Genomic DNA, 20,955 nt, shown 5'->3' with positions numbered 1-20,955 from the left:
GAGCTCTGGCAGTGTTTGTGGTCAGAGGCCCTGTGGTTGGCTGCCCCGGGCCCCCCTCCGCAGCTGCCCCTGCTCAGAGCCTCTGGACCAAGAGGGGGTCTTCCCTGCCGGTCCCCCAGGTGGGATCTGATCTGCTCTAGATGGGAGGCATCGCAATGTGGGCAGCGCCCCCTCCCTCGCTGGGGTGCCCCCCTGTCAGCTCCTGGTGGGGGCTGACCCATCCTTGGTCCCTGGACCCCACCAAGGGTGACCTGGGGGACAAACCCACAGAGTGCAGCTCAGAGCTCCTGTTCCTTTGGTGTGTGGTCTGGGGCAGGAGCTGGGTGCCAGTGCTAGGGACAGGCAGAGGGCATAGACCACAAAGACCAAGCCAGCAGGAGAAACGGCTGTGGGGCCGTGCTGAGGCAGGAGGAGGCAGCCCACCTTACAGATGCCCTTGGAAAGGGGCTTCTGGCTCAGCCACTGACCTTCAGCCCCCCTCCCAGCCCCTCCACTGGACCCCAGGGCCAGGTCTGATCCTCCAGGGCTGCCCAGGCATCCCCTGCACCAGAGCCCGGGTGTATCTGCCCTGTGTGGTGCACCCTGCGTGCTGGGGCGCCCTCTGCCCCAGTTCTGTGACTCCCACCACTTGGTCCCTGGGGGCTGGGGTCTCCCCACGTGAGCTGTAACCAGGGGACTAGTGGTGAGGTATCAGGGCCGTTGCTGCCCCTGGAGAGTCCAGTGTCCAGACCAGCTCAGCCGTGGGCATGCACAAAAGGAAGGCGCTGCAGGACTTAAGAAAAAACACACGAGACACAACATAGAGAAAAGATGGGCACAGGGGACTCCCAGCCTCTTGGACTGAGAGCCCAGATCACGCGGCAGAAAGTAGCTCCCTGGGAGGACCCTGCAGCTTCATCATATTTATTGGTCTCTTGGCTCATTAAGAAGATTAGCAGAGCCTAGGTCAAATTAGTCTACAATGGATTCAGGTGCAGAGAAATAGGACCAACCTACCCCCCCACCCCACCCCCAGGCAGGTAGGAAAATGGCTATCGCTATCAGCTGCTTCCTCTACACAATCTTATCAGTGCTTTGCCCCTGCAGGACTTGGTGGTCAGAAGTCCACACCACAGACTTGTCTCAAGGCTGCAGTTTAATCTCTCAGCCATTTTCCTACAGTCCAGGGCTGGGGGGGGGGCACCCCCACAGGCAGCTGCCTCCAGGTGTGCTCTGGGAGCCTCCGAAACCCCGGCTCCCAGGAGGCTGAGGGAGGGGAGGGCGAGGTGAATATGTCAGTTTATCCCCACACAAGTAGTGACCTGTCAGGGTGGTGGTGATGGTGGGGGGGGGGGCTGAGGAAATATTTGGGATGACGGCGCGGCTGGCCCTTTAAGGCTGCTGTAACAGGACACCTCCCCGCTGCTGCCGCTGCCGGGACAGGACGGCTCAGCGCTCCAGCCTGACTGTGGGTCTCCCCCTTCCCTCCTCCCACTTCCCGCCAGGCCCAGTTCCATCTGCTGAGCAGCACCATGGACCAGATGAGCGGCAGGGCAGCCTCGGCCAGCCCTTACACCCCAGAGCACGCGGCCAGTGTGCCCACCCACTCCCCGTATGCGCAGCCCAGCTCCACCTTCGACACCATGTCGCCAGCGCCCGTCATCCCCTCCAATGCCGACTACCCCGGCCCCCACCACTTCGATGTCACCTTCCAGCAGTCCAGCACGGCCAAGTCGGCCACCTGGACGGTGAGTTGTGCCCCCTCCTCCCCGCTCCCAAAGGGCACCTGTGGGGCGCAGGGCGGTGGGGAGGCACGTCCCGGGCGTGAGGGAGGCCAGGCACATCTGTCTGTCCGGCTGTCCGCACAGGGTTTTCCACCCGGCTGGCCCATGCCGGCCCACCAGGAGGAGCATTGGGCAGGAGGCGTGTCTTGGGGCTGGGCAGTCAGGGTGTGCCCACCCTCCGGACCCAAGGACAGACGTGTGGCCAGAGTTGGCCAGCCTCCGGCAGGGCCCCAGAGGACAGACACGGCTCTGCAGCGAGGGCTGTGGGGCAGAGGCTGACTGTCCTCACTGAGGTGGCCAGGCTGGCATCCCTGCGCCCAGGTGGGGACTCTAGTTTGAATCCCACTGTAAGTGGGCAGGAGGTGTGTGGCTCCTGCCATCGGAGACCGGTTTGGGGAGGCTGCCTCCTCCAGGCAGTGTGAGGTCGGCAAGAAGCATCCGGTGGATGTGTGGGCTTTGCCCTGTGCGTGGTCTCTGGGGTTGTCGTTCCCAAGCGCGGTGTGAGATAGGGGCGTCAGGGAGGAGGACCACAGGGCCGCGGACTTAGGGTCTGGACTGCCAGCCTGAGTCACATCCCATGCCCCTGCGACCTCCGCGAGCTGCCCTGGGCCAAGTGCTGTGGGTCTGCACTAACCCTGAAACCATCCGGCAACCCACAAGGTGGAATCTGTCAGTGTGCTGTCTCACCAAGGAAACGGAGTCACGGGGCGGGAAAGTGGCTCCCTGGGAGGTGTGCACATGCTACGTGGGGGTGCTGCACGGAAAGCCCGGGGCCGAGTCCCTAACCACAGAGCTGCACTGCCCATACTGCAGCTGGGAGAGGAAGGGGCTGCCGGCTGTGCCCGCCGGCAGGGTGAAGGCTGCAGGGATGCCGAGACCTCCAGGCAGACCTCACCTCTGAGGGCGGGGCACACGGGCGGGGCCTTGGTGGGAAAGGCAGCCCCAAGGTCCTCTGGATCTCCTGCCCATCCCCAAAAGGGGGAGAGCGAGTCCTGCCCTGGCAGCCACCCCATGGACACCCGGCAGTACCATGGGGCAGCGTCAACTCCTCCAGGGAGTAGCCCATGCTTACCTTCACCTGGAAATGGGACCCTGCAGCAGAAAAGCCCAAGCAGGGTATCTGTGTGTCACCTCCATGGGGGCAGCGAGCAGGTGCCCCCGATGCCTTCCCACTTTAAGAATCCACTGCCCTGCTAGCTGAGGCTATATTTTTCCTACGCTCCTGGGAGGTGGGTGTTAAAGGTGGGGCAAAGCCACAAGTACCCTGAATGGGACTCTGCTGGGGTCCAGTCCAGGGTCTGGGTTTCAGAGCCTGGCCCCCTGGAGCTGTTTCTGGTCCCTACCCAGGTGCTGGCCCCTCGCCAAGTGGAGGCTTAGCCCGCCTCCAGGGCCTCTGCTGGCTGTGAGGGGTTCTTTACTCGTACGTGATCACTCCAACACTCCTTAGCGACAGGGGTGATATGGCTCACAGATTGCTGTGCCTGTGCGGCACGCAGCGGGGGTCCGTGCAGCAGGCAGGCCAGAGGCCCGTCTTCATCGCTGGGGGAGGTGACAGGGTGCTCGGAAACCTGGTCCTCCTGGACTGCTGGAGGGCTGTCTGTCCTCTACTGCCTGTGCGGTCCTGGTCCTCACTCCCTAACTTTGAGGTCTGGTTGGGGGACAGGGAGCCAGGTCAGGAGGCCCCTGGGGCATCCCATACTTGCACCCCTCTGATGACAAGAGGCTCACTACCACTCTGATTCTCCATTCAGACTTGTCCCTTAAGCCTTTTTCTCTCCCCTGTAGGGAAGGGTCCTGGCCCCTCCCACACTGGGTTATTGTCATCAGGGCCCGAGTTACTGGCACCCTGGGAGTCCCGGCAGGCACTGTGAGGGTCCTGGCTCCCTTCCTCTCCACTGCTTGCGAATGCTGGTGGGGTCTCCGCAGTGTCTGGGGGCTCAGAGTGCCTCAGATGGTCTGGGCTGGTCCCAGGAGGGGCAGGAGCTGCCTCTCTACTGGTTGCTTCCCCCGTCTGGGCGCTGCCACTCTCCTGGTCTTCCCCCCCACTGCCACGGGGCTGGAAGGGCTTATGGCTTGGGCACACAGTTCTCTTGGCTGTAAGTGTCCTCATGGGGCGGCCTCCCCGGAATGGACTCAGCCCCAGCCAGGCACACCAGGGGCCAGGGGAAGGTTCCCCTGTGCCATTGGCTCTGCCTCTGTGCAACGTCCCCCCACCCCCCAACTCCTGAGCAGGGATGTCACCAGCCATCCCTCTCTGCCTGGGTCCTCAGAGGCTCTCTGTTCTAGCAGTGGAGCTTAAGAGGAGCATGGCGCTGCTGTGGCTGTGTCGCCCCCCCCCCCCCCCCCCCGCCCAGCCCTCATCAATGCAGGAGGTGGGGTTGGGACCAACATCGATAATGAGATTTTTGGCACCTCGGCTCCCTGGGAGCAGACCCCCCACGGCTTCTTTCCTGGCCCGGGGAGGAGGCTGGCAGGATCCTGCGCAGGACGGGACTGCCAGGCCATCCACCTGCTCACGGCTCTGGGGTCCAACTGCGCGGACGCTGCTCAGACTTGTGGCTCATGCCCCCGTGCCACGCCAGCCGGCTGGTAACCGATAGATAATTCATATTTTTCTCAAGTACAATTCCAAATTGACTGCTGCCTTCACTCCTCTTCCCGCTCAGGAAAAACACCCTCGCCAGCCCCCAAGTGACCATAGCTGTTAATGGGGTCTTTGGCCTCCGCCTGGCCAGGGTCCCTGCGGGCTGCCCCCACTGGGCGGTACATCTGCCCCAGGCAGCTTCCCTTGGACTCCACATATCACACCTGCGTTTCTCAGGCACCGGGAGTCTGGAGCCCTCAGCTCACACATGCACACTGCAGACACAGACACACACACACACACAATGCACACACAATGCACACCCGTCCTGGTCGCTGCCCAGAGTTCTGACAACCCCTCCCCCCACAGAAGGCCAGAAGCGGGCAAGTCATAGGCTATAGCAGCTGGAGAGGGGACTTATGCTCACTCTTCAGAGACTGCTCGCCAGGGCCAGGGCCAGGTCACAGTTTTGTTGTCAAAGGGGCTACACAGAGGGAGGGGCTGGAGCACCCTGCTATAAGCCATCACGGCTGAGCCTGTTTCAGGGCTGATCTGGGCTTCAGAGAGACAGAGATACTGTGAGAGAACAGGTTTGAGCGGCGGGCACTGAGGCTTCTCAGACCGCAGGACAGTGGAGCCAGGCGTCTTCGTCCCTGTTGCACACCCTCCCTGGGACTCCCCACGGGCTGGCACTGATGGGGACAGCCGGTGACAGGAGTCCCGAGGAGCAGAGAGGAGACATGGCACAGCGGGAGGGGTGCTTGGACGCTGTCCAGCCCAGCTTAACCTCTTCCGGCGCCCAGGGCTGTTTGGGGTTGGGGCTCCGAGGTCAGGCAGGAAGGCTTGGTGTGGCTGGAGCCCTAACCCAGCCTTCAGGACAGGCACCTCCTGGGTGGGGGCTGCCACCAGCCTGCAAGGGGTAGGCAGCCGGGAGGCACAATGGTCAGGTTTTCACACGGCCTGACATAGCCAGTCCCTGAGGGGGCCAGCCTGGACACAGCCCCTGACTGACCTCCAGCTGCCCCCAGCCCCGGCGTGCACGTGTGTGTGTGTGTGTGTGTGTCCGTCCATCCTGGGGGCAGTGCCACCCTCCCACCCCCAGGAGGAGCACGTGGAAGGTGGCGGGAACACAGAGGCTGCGCGGGATTCCTGGGTGGAAGACGGCTGAGTCAACGCTAATGGATTCGGGAGAGAACTTTCCAGCCCCTTGGAGCTTTGCAGGCAGGGGAATCATCATGGAGGTGTCCCAACACGACCGCGGTATCAATTGCGTTATCCTAAAAGTTTATGGAATGCACGAGCGGAATTAATACCTCTTACTGGCACCAGAGGCAATTATGCGCATTTAAGGCGGAGGGAAGCGTCCCTGACGGTGTTGATTGTGGAGAGGAGACGTGGATTATTAGGGTAACGGGAGAAATAGCCCAAACCGCCAGCATTGTGTGAGGCTCCGTGGGCGGGACCAGCTGGGATCAGAGCCTTGGGCCCTGAGCTAGTGGGTGGGAGTGGTCACCCCATCTCTCTTCACCCTCTCGTGCAGCTGGGGGAGCCAGGAAGTCACAGAACTTGGCCTTGCAGCCCTGAAGGAGGCTGGGAGAGCCCAGCCCTTAGTCCCAGGTGGGCGGCTCCGCCTCACAGCCCTGGTTCTTACAGGGGACACACGGGACAGCCCCTGAGAGATACAGTCAATTCCATGGGTTCAGAGCAGTGGGTGGGACACAGCACAATGGAGGTTTTACAAAGAATCATCTATTTGCTGGGACTTGTTTTCAAAATGGAGACAGGCCTGTGGACCCTGGACCAACAGTCAGTAGAATTAGGAGTAATATGTCAAGAGTTCCCATATTGCCGGTCATGTCCTAACTACCCAGGTGCGTGCTGCAGTGAACCGAGGCTCACAGATGGCAGGTCCCTGCTCAAGGTCACCTGTCAGCAGAGGGTGGGGTCATGCTCTGCCCATCATGACCTGGCTCAGTGGCCACACACTGCAGGGGTCACGTGTGTAGAAGCCAAAATTCTCGCCCCAGAGCCCTGCTGGACACAAGGTTCAGGAAAAACCTCAATGGCATCCAACAGGATTTAAAAGCTGAAAAAAGGCCACACCCACATGTCCGGGACATGCAGGTCCCCAAGCTCACTGAAGACCTGGGCTCCTCTTAGCTAACACAGAGTCGAATTTAGGATGGAGATGATGGTCACTGCTTTCCCAGAGAGTCGGTCTTTAACTGGTCCTGAACTAGGGACTTGCCTGCAGTTTGTGTGGCAGGAAGGTCAGAGGTAGGAGGGCCCCCCCCCCACAGGACTCCCCACCGGAATCAACATGAGAGCCCTTTGGAGACAGCGCTGTCACAGCTGGGGCCACGGCCTGGCCTCTGTCCCCTCCCTGACACCTGCAGTTGGTCCAATGCCAGGCGAGGCCACCCTGGAGCCTGCAGGACACAAAGGGCTGGCCCAGCGGTGCCTGTTGACACTGGAGCATGGCACTGTCCAGAATAGTGTGTCACAGTCGAAGCCTTTCGGGACGGGCCTGCAAGCAGACCGTGCCCACTTAGCCTCGCACTACACCTCGGCGAGCTGTCCCTTATGACCCCAAGGCAGACAAGACCAGGCTAGCTCAGAGAGCATGCGTGATGAGGGGGGGAGGGCAAGGGTTCCTTCCCCCAGCAGGCAAGGCGGTGGACAGAGCTGGGCTGCTCACCGGCCTCCGACTACACCCCCAAACGAGGCAGTTGTGGGGCCTGGTCTGTGGTCCGCTTGCTTGGTCCTTGCCAAATCATTTGCCTTGTGAGTCCTACTGCAGCCCAGCCCAGTCCCCAAGGACCCAGAACACATCCTGATCATTCTTCCATCCTCCTCAGGGTTCAGGGGAAGCCAGAGGATGTGCCTGGGTTGCAGAATAAGGGCCAGTGGGGGGCACAGACCTCGCTGGCTGCCTAGTGTAGCCTCCAGCTTCCTGGCCCCACCCATGGCCTTCCCCTCCCCTCCCCTCTGGGCCAGCCCGTCTCCTCTGCCCATGCTTCTGGTGTGGGCCTCAGCTCCTGACCCGTTGGGTATTCTGGGCCTCTTCTCTCCACCACAGACCTGATGCCCGTTGCTTCTCTCCTGGGGTAGCTCAGTGTACATCTGCTGACCCTCCCCCAACCTGAGCCTAGGACTGAGTCATTGCAGGTGTCCTCTGCCAGCTGCTGCAGCCACATGGGATGGACAGGGGAAATGCACGGTGCTTCCAGGCTGTGAGGGTCCCCTGGCTCTTGCTTGCCAGTTCGGGATCCTCGGACAGCCTGCCTGGCTCCCAAAGTGTGTCGCCCCCACATCCCAGGCTCACCTCTCCCCAATGGGTAAGTCTCTTGTCCATAGCATCTGGGGATTCCCTTGGACAGTGGTCAGTCACTTAGCTCCTGCACGTTTCTGCTTCCTGTTCCTCCTCCTCCAGCTTCTGGGCAGGGACCACCCCCCCACCCTTCAGCCTGTGTAGGGGTGTCAGCAGATGCACCTGTCCCTCCCCCTGCCAGGGACTTTTGAGAGATCACAGCACCCTCTCTGAACCGGCACCTCCATCAGGCCAGGCAGTGGCTCTGCAGGCATCCAGAGCCATCAGGCCTGTGGCCAACTTGGTCATGTGTGAGTTTTCTTGTGCGTGCTGTGAAAGCAGGCTGGGGTGGCTGTGGCAGGCTCCCCCACCTCCTCCCAAAGCTGGTGGCCTCACGGGGAGCCTGACCCAGTCTCCCTGTCAGAGCCCACGTGCTCCTAGCAGCTCCTCGCTAGACAGAGACCCGAGAGCATGGCACTGAGGCCTGGCAGTGTAAGGCGAGGCCCCATGGGACCTAAACCTGTGGCTTTGGCCTCCTCAGGAGGCCCCTCCTTGCCCAGAAGAAGGGTCTGGGGGTCCTGTGACCTGCCTTCTCCATGAGTCTCGGGGTCGCTCTGTGAACCCACAGAGCCTCTTGCCAAAGGTCCCTTGCAGCAGCTGTGCAGCTGTCCTTGGGTGAGAGGGTCCGTGGCCTTGGGGAGGTCCTCAAAGCAGCCTTAACCTGAGAGAGGACAGGAGTGTGCACAGATGGAAAGCAGATAAAAGTGGGCTCTAAAAAGTCACTTAAAAAAATAATAAGTGCCCCCACGGCAGCCCCGTCGCCCAGAATCTGTTGTAACAGATTTGCCCAAGCTGGTTAACGGTATTTGCGGTTTGCAAGATGCTACACGTCCCTGGAAAATGACAGACAAGTTATTATCACCTCTCCACTCTCCTCCTGCCCAAACCTGCCTGCGCTGGGCACCCAGCTGCTGAGGAGTGGGCGCGGGGAAATTAACAGCCACCGCGCCTTGCCCGTCACTCTCTTGCCCACTGCCCCCCCTCAGCCTTGCTAGCCCCCGGCTCCCAGCCAGGCCGGGTCTATCAGGGGCTGGGTTGAGGGAGGGTCAGAGGGGGGAGAGGGAAGGGAAAGGTAGGGTGGGCATACCCCAGCATGTGGGCAAACCATTTCCTGCAAGCACGGGGGATATGCGTGTCCCAGAACAGACAAGTCTAGACGGCTCTGTGTCAACAGCCGAAGATAAATAAGATTTTATCGGCTCAGAATCTGTTGAAACACATCCATCTAGCGGTTCTGGGGAAGGAGAGGCAGGCGGGAGGGAGGGAGAGGGAGTGTCTCCACGTGACCTTTCCTACAGAATAGGCGAGGACCCAGGTGTCCTTCCCGCCCAGGTGGTTTCCTCAGCACCCAACCCCAAGAGCTGTGGGCCAGGGGGGCACCTGACATGTGCCCGCAGACTCAGGCCTGCCTCCCTGGGCACCTACAGGTCACACGCTGCCCCGACCTGGGTTTCGGCCATTCCAGCCTCCCTTCCTCCCTTTCCCCCGTTTCCTAAGTCACCCGCAAATGCTGCTAGGGAAGCCACAGGCAACTTGGCCTTGGCCTAGGTGGGAGCTGGCAGGTCCAACAGCAGACCGCCAGGGCAGCCTCGGGCTGGAGACCCATCGTGGGGAATGGAGCCGAGCCCAAGGTTGGCGGCGACCTCACCCAAGTCGCAGACGGAGGGAGGGGTGCCCTCCTGCGTTCACTCCACGGCTGGAGCCCACTCATTCGCTGATGGCCCTGGTGAGGACTTGCCCACCTCGGGCAACTCCCGGCCTTCAGCCGGCTCCGCTCCGGGAGGCGAACGGTTGCGGACCGCGCAGCACCACGGACAGCTCCCCGCGGCTCCGCCCCGGGGCGGAGTGACTACGGCGCACCCCACCTCCCCTTTGACCGGTGGCCACCGCGCCGCAGGTCCCTCATTTTTCCGGGACCTCCAGTGGGGAGTTCAGACCCTGCAAGCACCTCCGGGAACCCCCACCCCACCTGGGCTAAAAGGGGGCTTGTGTGCGGCCCCCGCCTGGGCTCAGCGGGAGCCGCCCTGAGTCCCCTCCTCACCCCACTCCTGCCTGCCCATCCGATGTTGCCTGGAAAGCGGGACCCAGGCTTCTGGGGAGGTGGCCAGCGGGTCTTGGGGGGCGTCTCAGAGGGGGGCCCGCATAGTTCAAACCGTGTGGTCTATCAGGGAGCTGCAGGGAGGGGTCCTTGGGGCAGTTTCACTCAGTAGCACCTGCAGCCCTGCCATATTCACAAAGGAACTTCACTAAGGAGCCCAGGTGGCCTCTCCCTGAGGGTTGTGTTGGGGCTGCCCAGGGATGTGGCCAGCCAGACCTCTGTGGCTCCTAGCCCACCCACTCCAGCCCACCTGGAACCCCGCCTTACTGGGCCTAATGACTCCATCCCATGTTGTGGGCCCCCGCACAAGCCAAGAGGATGAACAGAGGCCCGTGGGTAGCTGGTCCGGGAAGGGAACTACAGGGCCTACACACACAAGGGGACCCGTCTGGCTCCTGCCCCTCCTTCTCGGCCAGGGCACTTTCTCTGCATGTCCCTTCCCTAGCCCAGGTGACCTCATTCACTGGACACATTTCCCAGGCCTAGGAGGACAGGACACCGGGGAGGGCAGATGCCATGGGTATCCAATTCTCATTTGTGAGGGGGGTGCATGGGGGCTTGTTCTCAGCAGGGGCCCAATCCCCGAAAGGATGGGAGGCCCCAGCCCACTGTCCCAAAGGCCCCTCAGACCAGCCCAGGAACAAGCCGGCATTTCAGGCTGGATTTCAGGAGGGGTGGGACAGCTCACACTGCATGGGCTGAGGGCTGCAAAGGTACTGGTGTACCCCTTGCTCCTGGGTTCAAGGTCAGTTCTGTTTCTCCGTGTCTCTCCCCCCCCCCTCCAGCTCCAGCTCCACTTGCTTTTCCTATACTTAGACATGCAGAGTATAAGGCCCTGAGGGCCCGTGTTTCTCTTGATGGCCCGAAGGACAGCTCAGGTAGACAGTGGGAATCGTATGCTCAGGGTTCAGAGTGTTAAACCTCCAGATTCCTGGGCAAAGGTGGGCTGGGACCTGCTCCTCCCTGGTTCTTCCAGCAGCTGTCACTGGCGCCTCTGTTCCCCCAATGTTGCCATGGTAGGGTGTGATGGGGCACTCTCTGAGGCTTTATGGGTGGGGTAACCCTGAGCTGCTAGGGACTTGTGGGAGCGCAGGGGCTTGGGGAAATGAGGTACCCTGTAAACCTCAGACCTGGAATGTCCCCCACTGTCCCTGGGGAAAGGGAGCATGAGGAACCCTGAATTGGTCCCCAGGAGCCAGTCATTGGGAGGTCAGTCACCTTGGAAGTGAGTGGGCCTTTTGTAGTCACTAGCAGTGCTGCCTTGGACCTTGTGAGAGCTGGCCTGGGGGCATGAGGGGCAACCTGGGCCCCTGGAAGGATGTCACCTGATCTCGGGGCAGAGTCCTGGGGCTTCACAGGCAGAGCATCCCCACACAACCCAGTGGTCAAAACCAAGCCATCGTGCTCAGCGCCCTGCTCCAGGGTTCAGGGTCTCCCAAGTTCAAGGGCATAGTGGTACCTGGCCTGTCTAAAGATTACACACTTCCTCCGCACAAATGCCAGAAATGCCTGTAACTGGGCTTTCAAAACCTGAGACTCCATTCTGCAAACCCCCACTGCAAACCACTGCCATCCAGGGACTAAGGGGACACAGCATGAAAAGCCAGACCTGACTTGGGTGGACCTGGCTTCCAGCCCCCCCCCACTCCCCAACAGCTCATTTTCCTGGTCATTATTGTCCTCATCCAAAAAAGGGACATAACAGTATCTACGTCTCCAGGGTGAGATCCACACAGTGTCTAGATCTGGCTGTAGTGGACACCTGGACCAGCTGGCTGCTGCGTGGGTGCCCCCAGGGGAGACGATCTTTGAGGGATGGCAGCTCGAGAGGGGTGCACATAGGCAGCTGACATTAGAGAGCTCAGGGAAGGGATGCCAGACCGTGTAGACAGCCAGGCAGTCCCAGTGGGGGACACAGCCCAGGAGGATAGTGATCTCATGCCCACTCCCTCCCGCCCAGTACTCCCCGTTGCTGAAGAAACTATACTGCCAAATCGCCAAGACGTGCCCCATCCAGATCAAGGTGTCCGCCCCGCCGCCCCCGGGCACCGCCGTCCGCGCCATGCCCGTCTACAAGAAGGCGGAGCACGTGACTGAGGTCGTCAAGCGCTGCCCCAACCACGAGCTCGGGCGGGACTTCAACGAAGGTGAGGCCCCTGAACCCTGTGCCCAGTGGTCTGGGAGCCAGCAGGGGCCGTGGGAAGAGCCGACAGTGGGCTTGGCGCCTCCCTCTTCCTCCCCAGCTCAGCCTGGGGCCTTAGGTGCCCATGCAGTGCAGTGCAGTGCAGAGCAGAGAAGAGCAGAGCAGGGCAGGGCTGCTGGCCTAAGTCCAACCCGAGTCTGCAGCGATGGACCTGGCACCAGGATGGCCAGACCCTGGCTGGGCACTTCTGAGGCGGTGTCCCCTCCTGGCAGGACAGTCTGCCCCGGCCAGCCACCTCATCCGTGTGGAGGGCAACAACCTCTCGCAGTACGTGGACGACCCTGTCACCGGCAGGCAGAGCGTCATGGTGCCCTACGAGCCCCCGCAGGTAGGCTGGGCCAGGTGGGCAGGGCTCCGCAACCCGCTGCAGGGGGGAGGCCCAAGCAGAGACCCTCGTGTCACCTCAGCCGGCACTCATTTGTCCCATGTCCCCAAGTTGTCTGTGCCCTGCAGCTCCTTCTTCACCCGCAAGCTCCCTGCCCTGCCCCGCCCGTGCCCTTAGGCCCTTGCCGGGCACTGGCCCCCCATCTATATTGGGGGTGGGTGGGTGGGGCCTGATGACTGAGCTCGGGCCTCATCCATTCCCTCTTCCTGCCTGTCTGCTCCCACACCTGGGACTCAAGGGTGGAAAGGTGAGGCCCGGAGGACTGCAGTTTATGGGGTACAGTGGGAGGGCTGGGGGGGGGAGAACCACTGTCAGGAGCACCCCATGTGCACGGCCTAGAGGTGAGGAGTGAGGGCTGGAAATGAGGGGCTAGCTGCAAGAGGGGGACAGGGTTGTGAGACCCTGGGTGGTCAGACCCTGGTCTGAAGGTAGCACATCTGGGAGCACCATCCTGAGGTTCATGGGGTGGGGGTGGGGGGCTGGATTGAAAGCCAGGGAAGAAGTGAGGGTGGAGGGGCCGGGGGGTGATAATGGTATGGGGGCCAGGACAGAAGGTGGACAGTGAGTCCTCACCTTCCCTCTACGTGGTTCTGAAACCACTTCCTATACCCCAAAGCTGTACCTGGCTGCCCAGGGTCCCCTGGGCCTAAGAGCAACCCTTACCTCGGGGAGGCCAGGGCCTTGGAACGGGTTGCGACCACGCTGCCCTCCCTCACCCTTCTCCTGGGCCCCACCTCCACCTGGCGGGGTGGGGGGTGGCCAGGAAGGCAAGGCTCTCCCGCCTCCTGCTGGCTGTTCTGCAAACGGCAAGGTTTTCCTAAGCCAGTGACCAGAGGAGAGCTTCACAACAGCCCCCACTGTAGTCCCAGGTGGCCAGGAGTCCTGACCTCAGGTGTCCTCTACCCACTCCCTGGGAAATGGTGCGTGTGCTGGGGCTGGGTCCACTTGGATGGTCTATCCTTGACCCTCCCTCTGCCAGAGCCATGCAAGACACACTGCTGCCCCAGTGAGCCCGCGCTGTGCAAATACTCACCTCTGCCCACTCACACCCAGCCTCTAAGACTTGACATCCAACCTGGGTCAGGGGAGAGGGGCGGGGCAGCCAGACCACAGTCCCCTGTGCCTCCTGGAGGCAGAGGCTGGGTCTGGGCTCACTTCGGACCCAAAGTCAGCATAGCACTTGACCTTCAGTGGGACGGATGGATGGACAAATGGATAGATGCATGCATGCACAAAGAAATGGACAGATGGGGCCCTGGCTGGTTGGCTTAGTAGTAGAGTGTCGGCCTGGCGTGCAGGAGTCCCAGGTTTGATTCCTGGCCAGGGCACACAGGAGAAGCACCCATCTGCTTCTCCATCCCTCCCCCTCTCCTTCCCCTCTGTCTCTCTCTTCCCCTCCCGCAGCCAAGGCTCCATTGGAGCCCGGGCACTGAGGATGGCTCCATGACCTCTGCCTCAGGTGCTAGAATGCCTCTGGTTGCAACAGAGCATCGCCCCCTGGTGGGCATGCCAGGTGGATCCCGGTTGGGCGCATGCGGGCATCTGTCTGACTGCCTTTCCGTTTCCAACTTCGGAAAAAACACACACAAAAAAAAGAAATGGACAGATGGACAGACTGATGGGTGGGTTGATGACAAAGGACCACAGAGCACAGCCCAGCCCCCCAAGCCTACCCAGAGCCAGGACCAGATGTGAGGGCTGGGTGCTTTGAAGGGCTGGGGCCCGCGTGCTGACACCACAGCCCTGCACCCCCACCCCACCCCGTGTAGGTGGGGACAGAGTTCACCACCATCCTGTACAACTTCATGTGCAACAGCAGCTGCGTAGGGGGCATGAACCGCCGGCCCATCCTCATCATCATCACCCTGGAGACCCGGGAGTGAGTCTGCCGCACGTGTGGGTCAGGGGCCAGAGGCTCGGGCCAGTGCTGCTGGGGGCGAGGTGTGGGGATGGGGAGGCCGAGGGCAGGAAGTAGCGCGGCCCTGGGGAGAGTTTAGAAAGGGGCCTGAAGTGTGTGCTGTGAGGAGGGTGGGCCCCCCTGGCTGTAGGGGCTGCCAGAGCAGAGCTGGGTCCTGGGAGGGGCCTGGTGTCCCTGAACAGCTGGGTGGTCAACCCCGCCCCCTTGACCGATCACAGTCCCGGATGGGCAGGGAGGGCAGGCTGGGTTGAGGGCCTGATGCTCACGGTTCTGGCTGTGTTCCCCAACAGCGGACAGGTGCTGGGCCGCCGGTCCTTCGAGGGCCGCATCTGTGCCTGTCCTGGCCGTGACCGCAAGGCCGATGAGGACCACTACCGGGAGCAGCAGGCCCTGAACGAGAGCGCCGCCAAGAACGGGGCCGCCAGCAAGCGCGGTGAGCAGAGTTCTGGCCGGGGTGTGTGCGCAGAGGGCCACCGCTGAGTGTGGGTGTGGGCCACCTCACAGCACGGAACTGGGTCAGCCCTGGGGACTTGAGTGAAACCCTAGCAGGGTGCACCGTGTCCAGGCAGAGCCAGCCCCACCCGTGTGGTCACCCCTGGGTTCAGCTCCAAGAAGCATGGGCAAAGCCAGGGCTTGTGCATCCGAGCGGGGTCCTGGTCTCTCGCTGGCTCCCCTGGTGGGGCAGGTGTCCCGTCGGCTTTACCAGTGCCGTCCCCCATCCTCCCTGCTGCTCACAAAGCCTCTCCTGCCTGGCCTTCCTTCCAGCCTTCAAGCAGAGCCCCCCTGCCATCCCTGCCCTGGGCCCCCATGTGAAGAAGAGACGTCACGGGGACGAGGACATGTACTACATGCACGTGAGTGTCCTGTGTCTGCAGAGCCCAGGCTGGGGCAGCTGGGGAGGAAACCCAGGGGCCCCCAGGGGCAGGCAGGCAGGCAGGAGAACTGTCATATCCTGAGAACTGAGAACCCCCAGGCTCTGCAGGTGGCAGATCTACGAAAGGAGAGCCAGGTCCCAGGGAGCCAGACCAGACGACAGGGCCAGACCGCATGGAAGGGTCTGCCAAGTCAGGGACTCTGCGTGAGGCCGCTTCTGAGTGCAGATACAGTGTGCGGGATGACGGAGGGGGAAATGGGGTGAAGGTTCAGGGGCAGGAAGAGGTAGGGGTGGTTGTGTGGACAGAGGACACCTGCCCCCCATTCCCGGGAAGAAGGGAAGGGCCTGTGGGGTGCCAGGGAACCCCTCAAGCTGTGAGCCCACCGGGGGTCTAGGGCCAAGAGGAGTCCCATGTGCCCTGGGGCAAGGTCTGCCTCCCTGTGCTCAGGTGCGGGGCCGGGAGAACTTCGAGATCCTGATGAAGGTCAAGGAAAGTCTGGAGCTGATGGAGCTGGTACCCCAGCAGGTGGTGGACTCCTACCGGCAGCAGCAGCAGCAGCAGCTCCTACAGAGGCCGTGAGCGCTGCCCCTTCCGTGGGTGGGGTGGGACCGCTGCCAGCACACATCCCTCCTGAACCATGGCCTTTTGGACAGGCAGCAAGGCCACTCCTTGGCATCGCCTCCTCCAGGAAGCCCCCCTTAACTGCAGTGGCCATGACCATCACTATGATTCTCTCTCCCACCAAGGGGTCCCCCTAAATGTCTGAGTGGAGGGGGAGGAGCTGATGGTTGGAGTGTCAGCAACTCACCAATACCGAGGGCGATTCCAGTGGCATGAACCGCCCACTACCTCTCTCACCCATCGCCAGGGTCCTGCGAGAACAGGCCAGTGGCCATGTCCTGGGCAGGCACGCTGGGTGAGGAGGGAGGTACACTCTGACCTCAGCTTGGGGTCAGGGTCCCCACCCCCCTGCAGCAGGGGCACTGTGTGGAGGTGACTTGGGGAGAAAGCTGCTTGTGCTCTTACCAACACTGGCTGTCACTTTCTGAGCAGAAGTCACCTGCAGCCTCCATCCTATGGGCCTGTCCTCTCGCCCATGAACAAAGTGCACGGGGGTGTCAACAAGCTGCCCTCGGTCAACCAGCTGGTGGGCCAGCCTCCCCCACACGGCTCAGCAGCTGGGCCCAACTTAGGGCCCATGGGTGAGTTGCTTGGGCAGTGGGGCCCCAGGGTGGGTTGGGGCGGCCCAAACGCTAATCCTGGCTCCAGACGCCCCTGCCCCCACACGTGGGGCTCTGGCCCATGGCAGGAGGCACAGCCACAGATTGTCCTCTGCCCGTTTCTGCTCTCCAGGAGGGCTGTGCCTGGCCCCTGACAGTCCCTCCTGCCCCTTGCCAGGCCCAGGGATCCTCAACAGCCACAGCCACACCCTGCCAGCCAGCGGCGAGATGAATGGCAGCCACAGCTCCCAGTCCATGGTCTCGGGGTCCCACTGCACCCCACCGCCCCCCTACCACGCCGACCCCAGCCTGGTCAGGTACAGGGCTGCTGCCAGACCCTGCTGCTAACCCACTAACCTCGGCCCCTTTGTGACCTCTGGTCCACTGGCCGAAGCCTGGGGGGGGGGGGGGATCTCTTCATGCTGCCTGGCCTGTCCCCGTATCTCATCCACTCTGCCAGAGGTGGAGAAAATGTCGGGGGCTGGGATGGAACCGATGCCGGTAGGCGGGGGGTGCACAAAGAGCCACAGGTTCCTCGGAGGCTGCGCCCCAAGTGAGCACGTCTCCAGTGGCAATGTGGGCAGGGGTGGCCAGTGGGGTGATCAGGCGGAGCCCCCTTTTAGGAGGCAGCGCCTGCCCAGCCAGCCCACACAGCTGGGCCTTAGAAGTAAATGCAGCTTTATTTCATGAATTCTCTCTGCAGTTTTTTAACAGGATTGGGGTGTCCAAACTGCATCGAGCACTTCACGTCCCAAGGGTTACAGAGCATTTACCACCTGCAGAACCTGACCATGGAGGTAACTGCTACTCCCACACCCACACCCACACACACATACAGACCCAGCCTGGGGGCCTGTCCTGGCACAGAGAGCTCTCACCTTTCTGGGTGGTACTCTGGCGTCTCCCATTCTCCAAGGCTGGGGAGGGGGCTGTGGAATTTGGGAAACCTCTCTTCCCAAGCCCACCCGGTAGCCCTACCCCTGGTTTCCGTGCTGAAGTCCCCTAACGAGTACAGGCAGAGCCAGCCACGCGGTGGCTGGGCAGGGTGCAACCAGCCTCAGGCAGCTGGACCGGCCGGCCTGCTGTGTGATCTCTGACCCCAGCGGCCTGGCTGCCTTTGATTTGGGGGAACGGGCTGTTCCTAAGGCACAAAGAGTGCCGGAAGGCAAAGGCCAGAGGGCTTTCTGGTCCATCCAGTTCAGCACCACTTACCCGAGACTGAAGGCCGTGGTCTGGGTGCATCTTGGGCATCGGCGTAGACGTGTGTTACACAGGAACGCTGGCCCCCTAAATGAGTTTCTCCTAAACCGTGGAGGACTGAGCCTGCTCCAGGGTGCCCCGAGCTGGAAGGCGCCGTTAGCCCAGGGGAGCACAGGCGGGGGCCCCAGGAGACATGGCTGTGGCCTGGAGCCCTCTGCAGCCCCTGCTCCCAGCCTAGACAAGGGTTTGTCAGAGGGAACTGGGCCATTTTCCCAGAGGGTGGCCACGTCAGCATTTCTGTGTCCACTAACATCCTCGGTGACCCACTGCTGAGGTGGCTCGGTGTTAGCTCTCACCTCACCAGCGTGACGTGTGTGTTTGGTGTGAGTTGGAGGGGGGGATGGGATCCCCGTGACCAGCTCTGGTTTCAGGAGCTGGGAAGCAGGCGGTCCTCCAGGGTCTCGTGTAGGGAGCTCTATCGGTCACTGATTGTGAACGGGACCCAAGGCCCCACACAGCCCAGGAGTCACCACACACATACCTTACTTCTTAGCTCTCCTGACACCTCTTCAGGGCCCCCCAATGGGGTGTGTCCAGAGTGCTGCACAGGGCAGTTCCACACTCCTGTCCTTTAGGCCCCTCGAGATGCTGCTGACCCCCACTGTAAAGGTCCAAGATGGACTGTAGGCCTGCAGGTCGGGGTCCCTTACCTCCCTCCAGGTCCTGGGGACTCTGCAGGAACAGGGCAGAGGTCTGCGGTGGGCGGGGAAGGGGGCGGGATGGGGGCTACGTTGGCTGTGGCCCCGCCTCTAAAGGGGCTGCGGGGTGTCTGCCGCTCTCGCAGGACCTCGGGGCCCTAAAAATCCCGGACCAGTACCGGATGACCATCTGGAGAGGCCTGCAGGACCTGAAGCAGGGCCACGACTGCGGTGCGCAGCAGCTGATCCGTTCCAGCAGCAACGCAGCCACCATCTCCATCGGCAGCTCGGGGGAGCTGCAGCGGCAGCGCGTCATGGAAGCCGTGCACTTCCGCGTGCGCCACACCATCACCATTCCCAACCGGGGTGGCCCCGGCGGCGGGGCTGGTGGCGCTGGGCCCGACGAGTGGGCGGACTTCGGCTTCGACCTCCCGGACTGCAAGTCCCGGAGACAGTCCATCAAGGAGGAGTTCACGGAGGGAGAAGCCAACTGATGTCGTGAGGGTGCACGCGGCTGGGTGCACGCGGCTGGGCGCATGGACGGGAGCCGCCACGGCCGTGGAGAGCAGAGCCTGGACATTTGCGGACTGGAGCCCAAGAAGCCTGGCTTTCTCTTTTGTCAAAAACTGCCCTGGGCAGCAGGACCTGGGGCTGTGCCCAAGGAAAGGCCACATCCAGCCTTCACCAGTGGGCAGAGGCCGCCTGCAGACAGTGTACCGGACCAGTAGTAATGCCCGGAGCTGCTGTGCTGAGGCTGGGGTGGGGGGGCACCCAGCCTCGTGGGGAACCAGCAGCCTCCCTGCCTCCTCTTCCTTGGGGACTCTCCTCTTCCTCTGCTGCTTCCACCTAAGATCTTCCTGAATACAAGGACCGCTTCAGCTGAGGGACTGCCAAATAGTGTTGCTCACCGTCTCAAGAAGCGGCTCTGTGACTGTATCGAGAACACATTCTCAGACAGTCAGTGCTCCAGACTGTCTCTGTCCACGGCTGGGTCCCTCGGCTGGACTGGAGGGTCACAGCGCCCACCCCTCTCACACTGGACTGCTGGTTCAAACCCCAATGCAGCTCCCCACCACCTCCTGACCACAACGAAAACTAGACTTTCACTGGACTTGGAGAGGACCGGGAGGGCATTGCTGAGTATGTGTTCCCTCCTGGGTGTGTGGGAGAGGTTCCGGCCAAGTCCCATGCCAACACTACTGGCCAGTCACCTCTTTCTGGTGACCATCTGAGCATGGACATGGAAGGCATGCTCCTCAAACTACAAGAAATTAATATTTGATAAAATGATACCCTTTTTCTACACGGTGGATCAGTTTTTTTGTTTTTTGTTGTTTTTTTTTAACTTATTTGTAACATTCCCTTTGGGATACAACCTAGGGAGTATCCCAGGTCTACAGCAAGGAGCTGGGCTGAGAAAGCCGAGGGCACACCAGGTGGGGGCCCTGGTTTGACTAGGTGACAGCACCTGGATCGTGGCCACCGGGGGAGGGCGCTGCGTTTGGGCTGGGGAAGCCCTCCTGTGGAAAAAGCACCTCTGCCCCCTTGGTGACCCTGGCCAGCTGGGGGTAGGAGCCACAGAGAACTCCTCCTTGGGGTAGGGAGCGGTGGGCAGGAAGGCCCACCCCCAGGGCTGAGAAGCGGGCTCTGGGCTGGGATAGGCCTCCTGTCCTTACAGGGCAGCACTGAAGCTCGTGAGGGATCTGAAGGGTGCACGGGAAGCCCGGCTGCAGGGCAGGAAACAGACCAGAGAACGTGGGTCGTGGGGCCGAAGCCAACCCCTCATACCAGGCAGCTGGACGGGGGATCCCAGTGAGAGCGGAGATAATGACCTGGGGCAGCCTGCCTGGTCCTCTCCCATCAGCTGGTTCCATTGTGTGCCAGGGTCCCTGTGGGTTAATCCTGCAGGAACGGGTACTCCTCTCACTGGTGACCCCACAGAAGCAGGTAAGGCCCCAGGCCAGGGGAAGATGGGCACCTGGCCCTGGTTACCCTTGGGGTGTTGCTGTACACCACCCAGACGCCCTTCTGTGTGGAGCCAGGGAGGACTCCTCAGGCCCTGTGGAGAAGCAGCTAACCTCACTGGGGGGCCCACTCAGCCCTCGCCACCTTGAAGGCGGAGTGGGTGTTACAATGCCAATTTCCTTGTTAGATTTTCAGGCTCATTTGGGGGGGGGGGGGGAGCTGTTCATAGGGGAAGGGAGCCCTCTAGTGGCTCCGAGCTGTCCTGACTGGAATGAGAGCAAGGCCACAGTCACCTCTGCCCCAAACCCTCTACCAGGGCTGTTCCAGACCAGGACTCCCATCTCAGGATGTCTCGAATCCAAACATTGCCAACCTCTACTTGTTTAAAAGCAGCACTGTCATGAACCTGGTGCCTGTGTGGGACAGGGGAGCCACCCTTCACCTCCACTGCACCCCTGGGGAACCACGTAGCAAGGTTGTCAAGAGTGCCCTGGAGGCTCCGATTGGCAGCCAGAGCTAAGAGCCTCAAGGTCTAACAGAACTGGCTCATTGGAGCAGGCTCCAGGCTTTGCCAGGTAGCTAGAGGTGCTTAGCCAAGGGTCTGCAGTCTCCTCAAGTTCAGCCTGGAGACCAAAGGCTGCAGTCACAGAAGGCTCTAGGCTCCTGGGGGCTGGAC

At 61.7% G+C, this 20,955-nt stretch overlaps 1 protein-coding gene across 5 annotated transcripts in view; it reads left to right on the top strand.

Annotated features, from left to right (window-relative positions):
• The window catches only part of TP73 (tumor protein p73), a 56,112-nt gene extending 36,510 nt beyond the window's left edge, over window positions 1-19,602 (top strand). For all 5 annotated transcript variants that reach the window (XM_066270628.1, XM_066270630.1, XM_066270629.1 and 2 more), the window contains 11 exons: window positions 1,485-1,727; window positions 11,776-11,962; window positions 12,231-12,346; window positions 14,173-14,282; window positions 14,612-14,754; window positions 15,087-15,175; window positions 15,644-15,771; window positions 16,250-16,398; window positions 16,595-16,733; window positions 17,120-17,213; window positions 18,461-19,602. In XM_066270628.1, coding sequence (XP_066126725.1) covers window positions 1,485-1,727; window positions 11,776-11,962; window positions 12,231-12,346; window positions 14,173-14,282; window positions 14,612-14,754; window positions 15,087-15,175; window positions 15,644-15,771; window positions 16,250-16,398; window positions 16,595-16,733; window positions 17,120-17,213; window positions 18,461-18,808 — 1,746 coding nt within the window. In that variant the 3' untranslated portion in view covers window positions 18,809-19,602. The remainder of the gene's footprint in view (window positions 1-1,484; window positions 1,728-11,775; window positions 11,963-12,230; window positions 12,347-14,172; window positions 14,283-14,611; window positions 14,755-15,086; window positions 15,176-15,643; window positions 15,772-16,249; window positions 16,399-16,594; window positions 16,734-17,119; window positions 17,214-18,460) is intronic.
• Window positions 19,603-20,955: the final 1,353 nt, after the last annotated feature.

This window comes from Saccopteryx bilineata, chromosome 3 (assembly GCF_036850765.1).
Source record: "Saccopteryx bilineata isolate mSacBil1 chromosome 3, mSacBil1_pri_phased_curated, whole genome shotgun sequence".
Classification (NCBI taxonomy): domain Eukaryota; kingdom Metazoa; phylum Chordata; class Mammalia; order Chiroptera; family Emballonuridae; genus Saccopteryx; species Saccopteryx bilineata.
The sequence above is the reverse complement of the archived record's forward strand: the minus strand, read 5'-3'. Positions and strand labels throughout refer to the sequence as shown.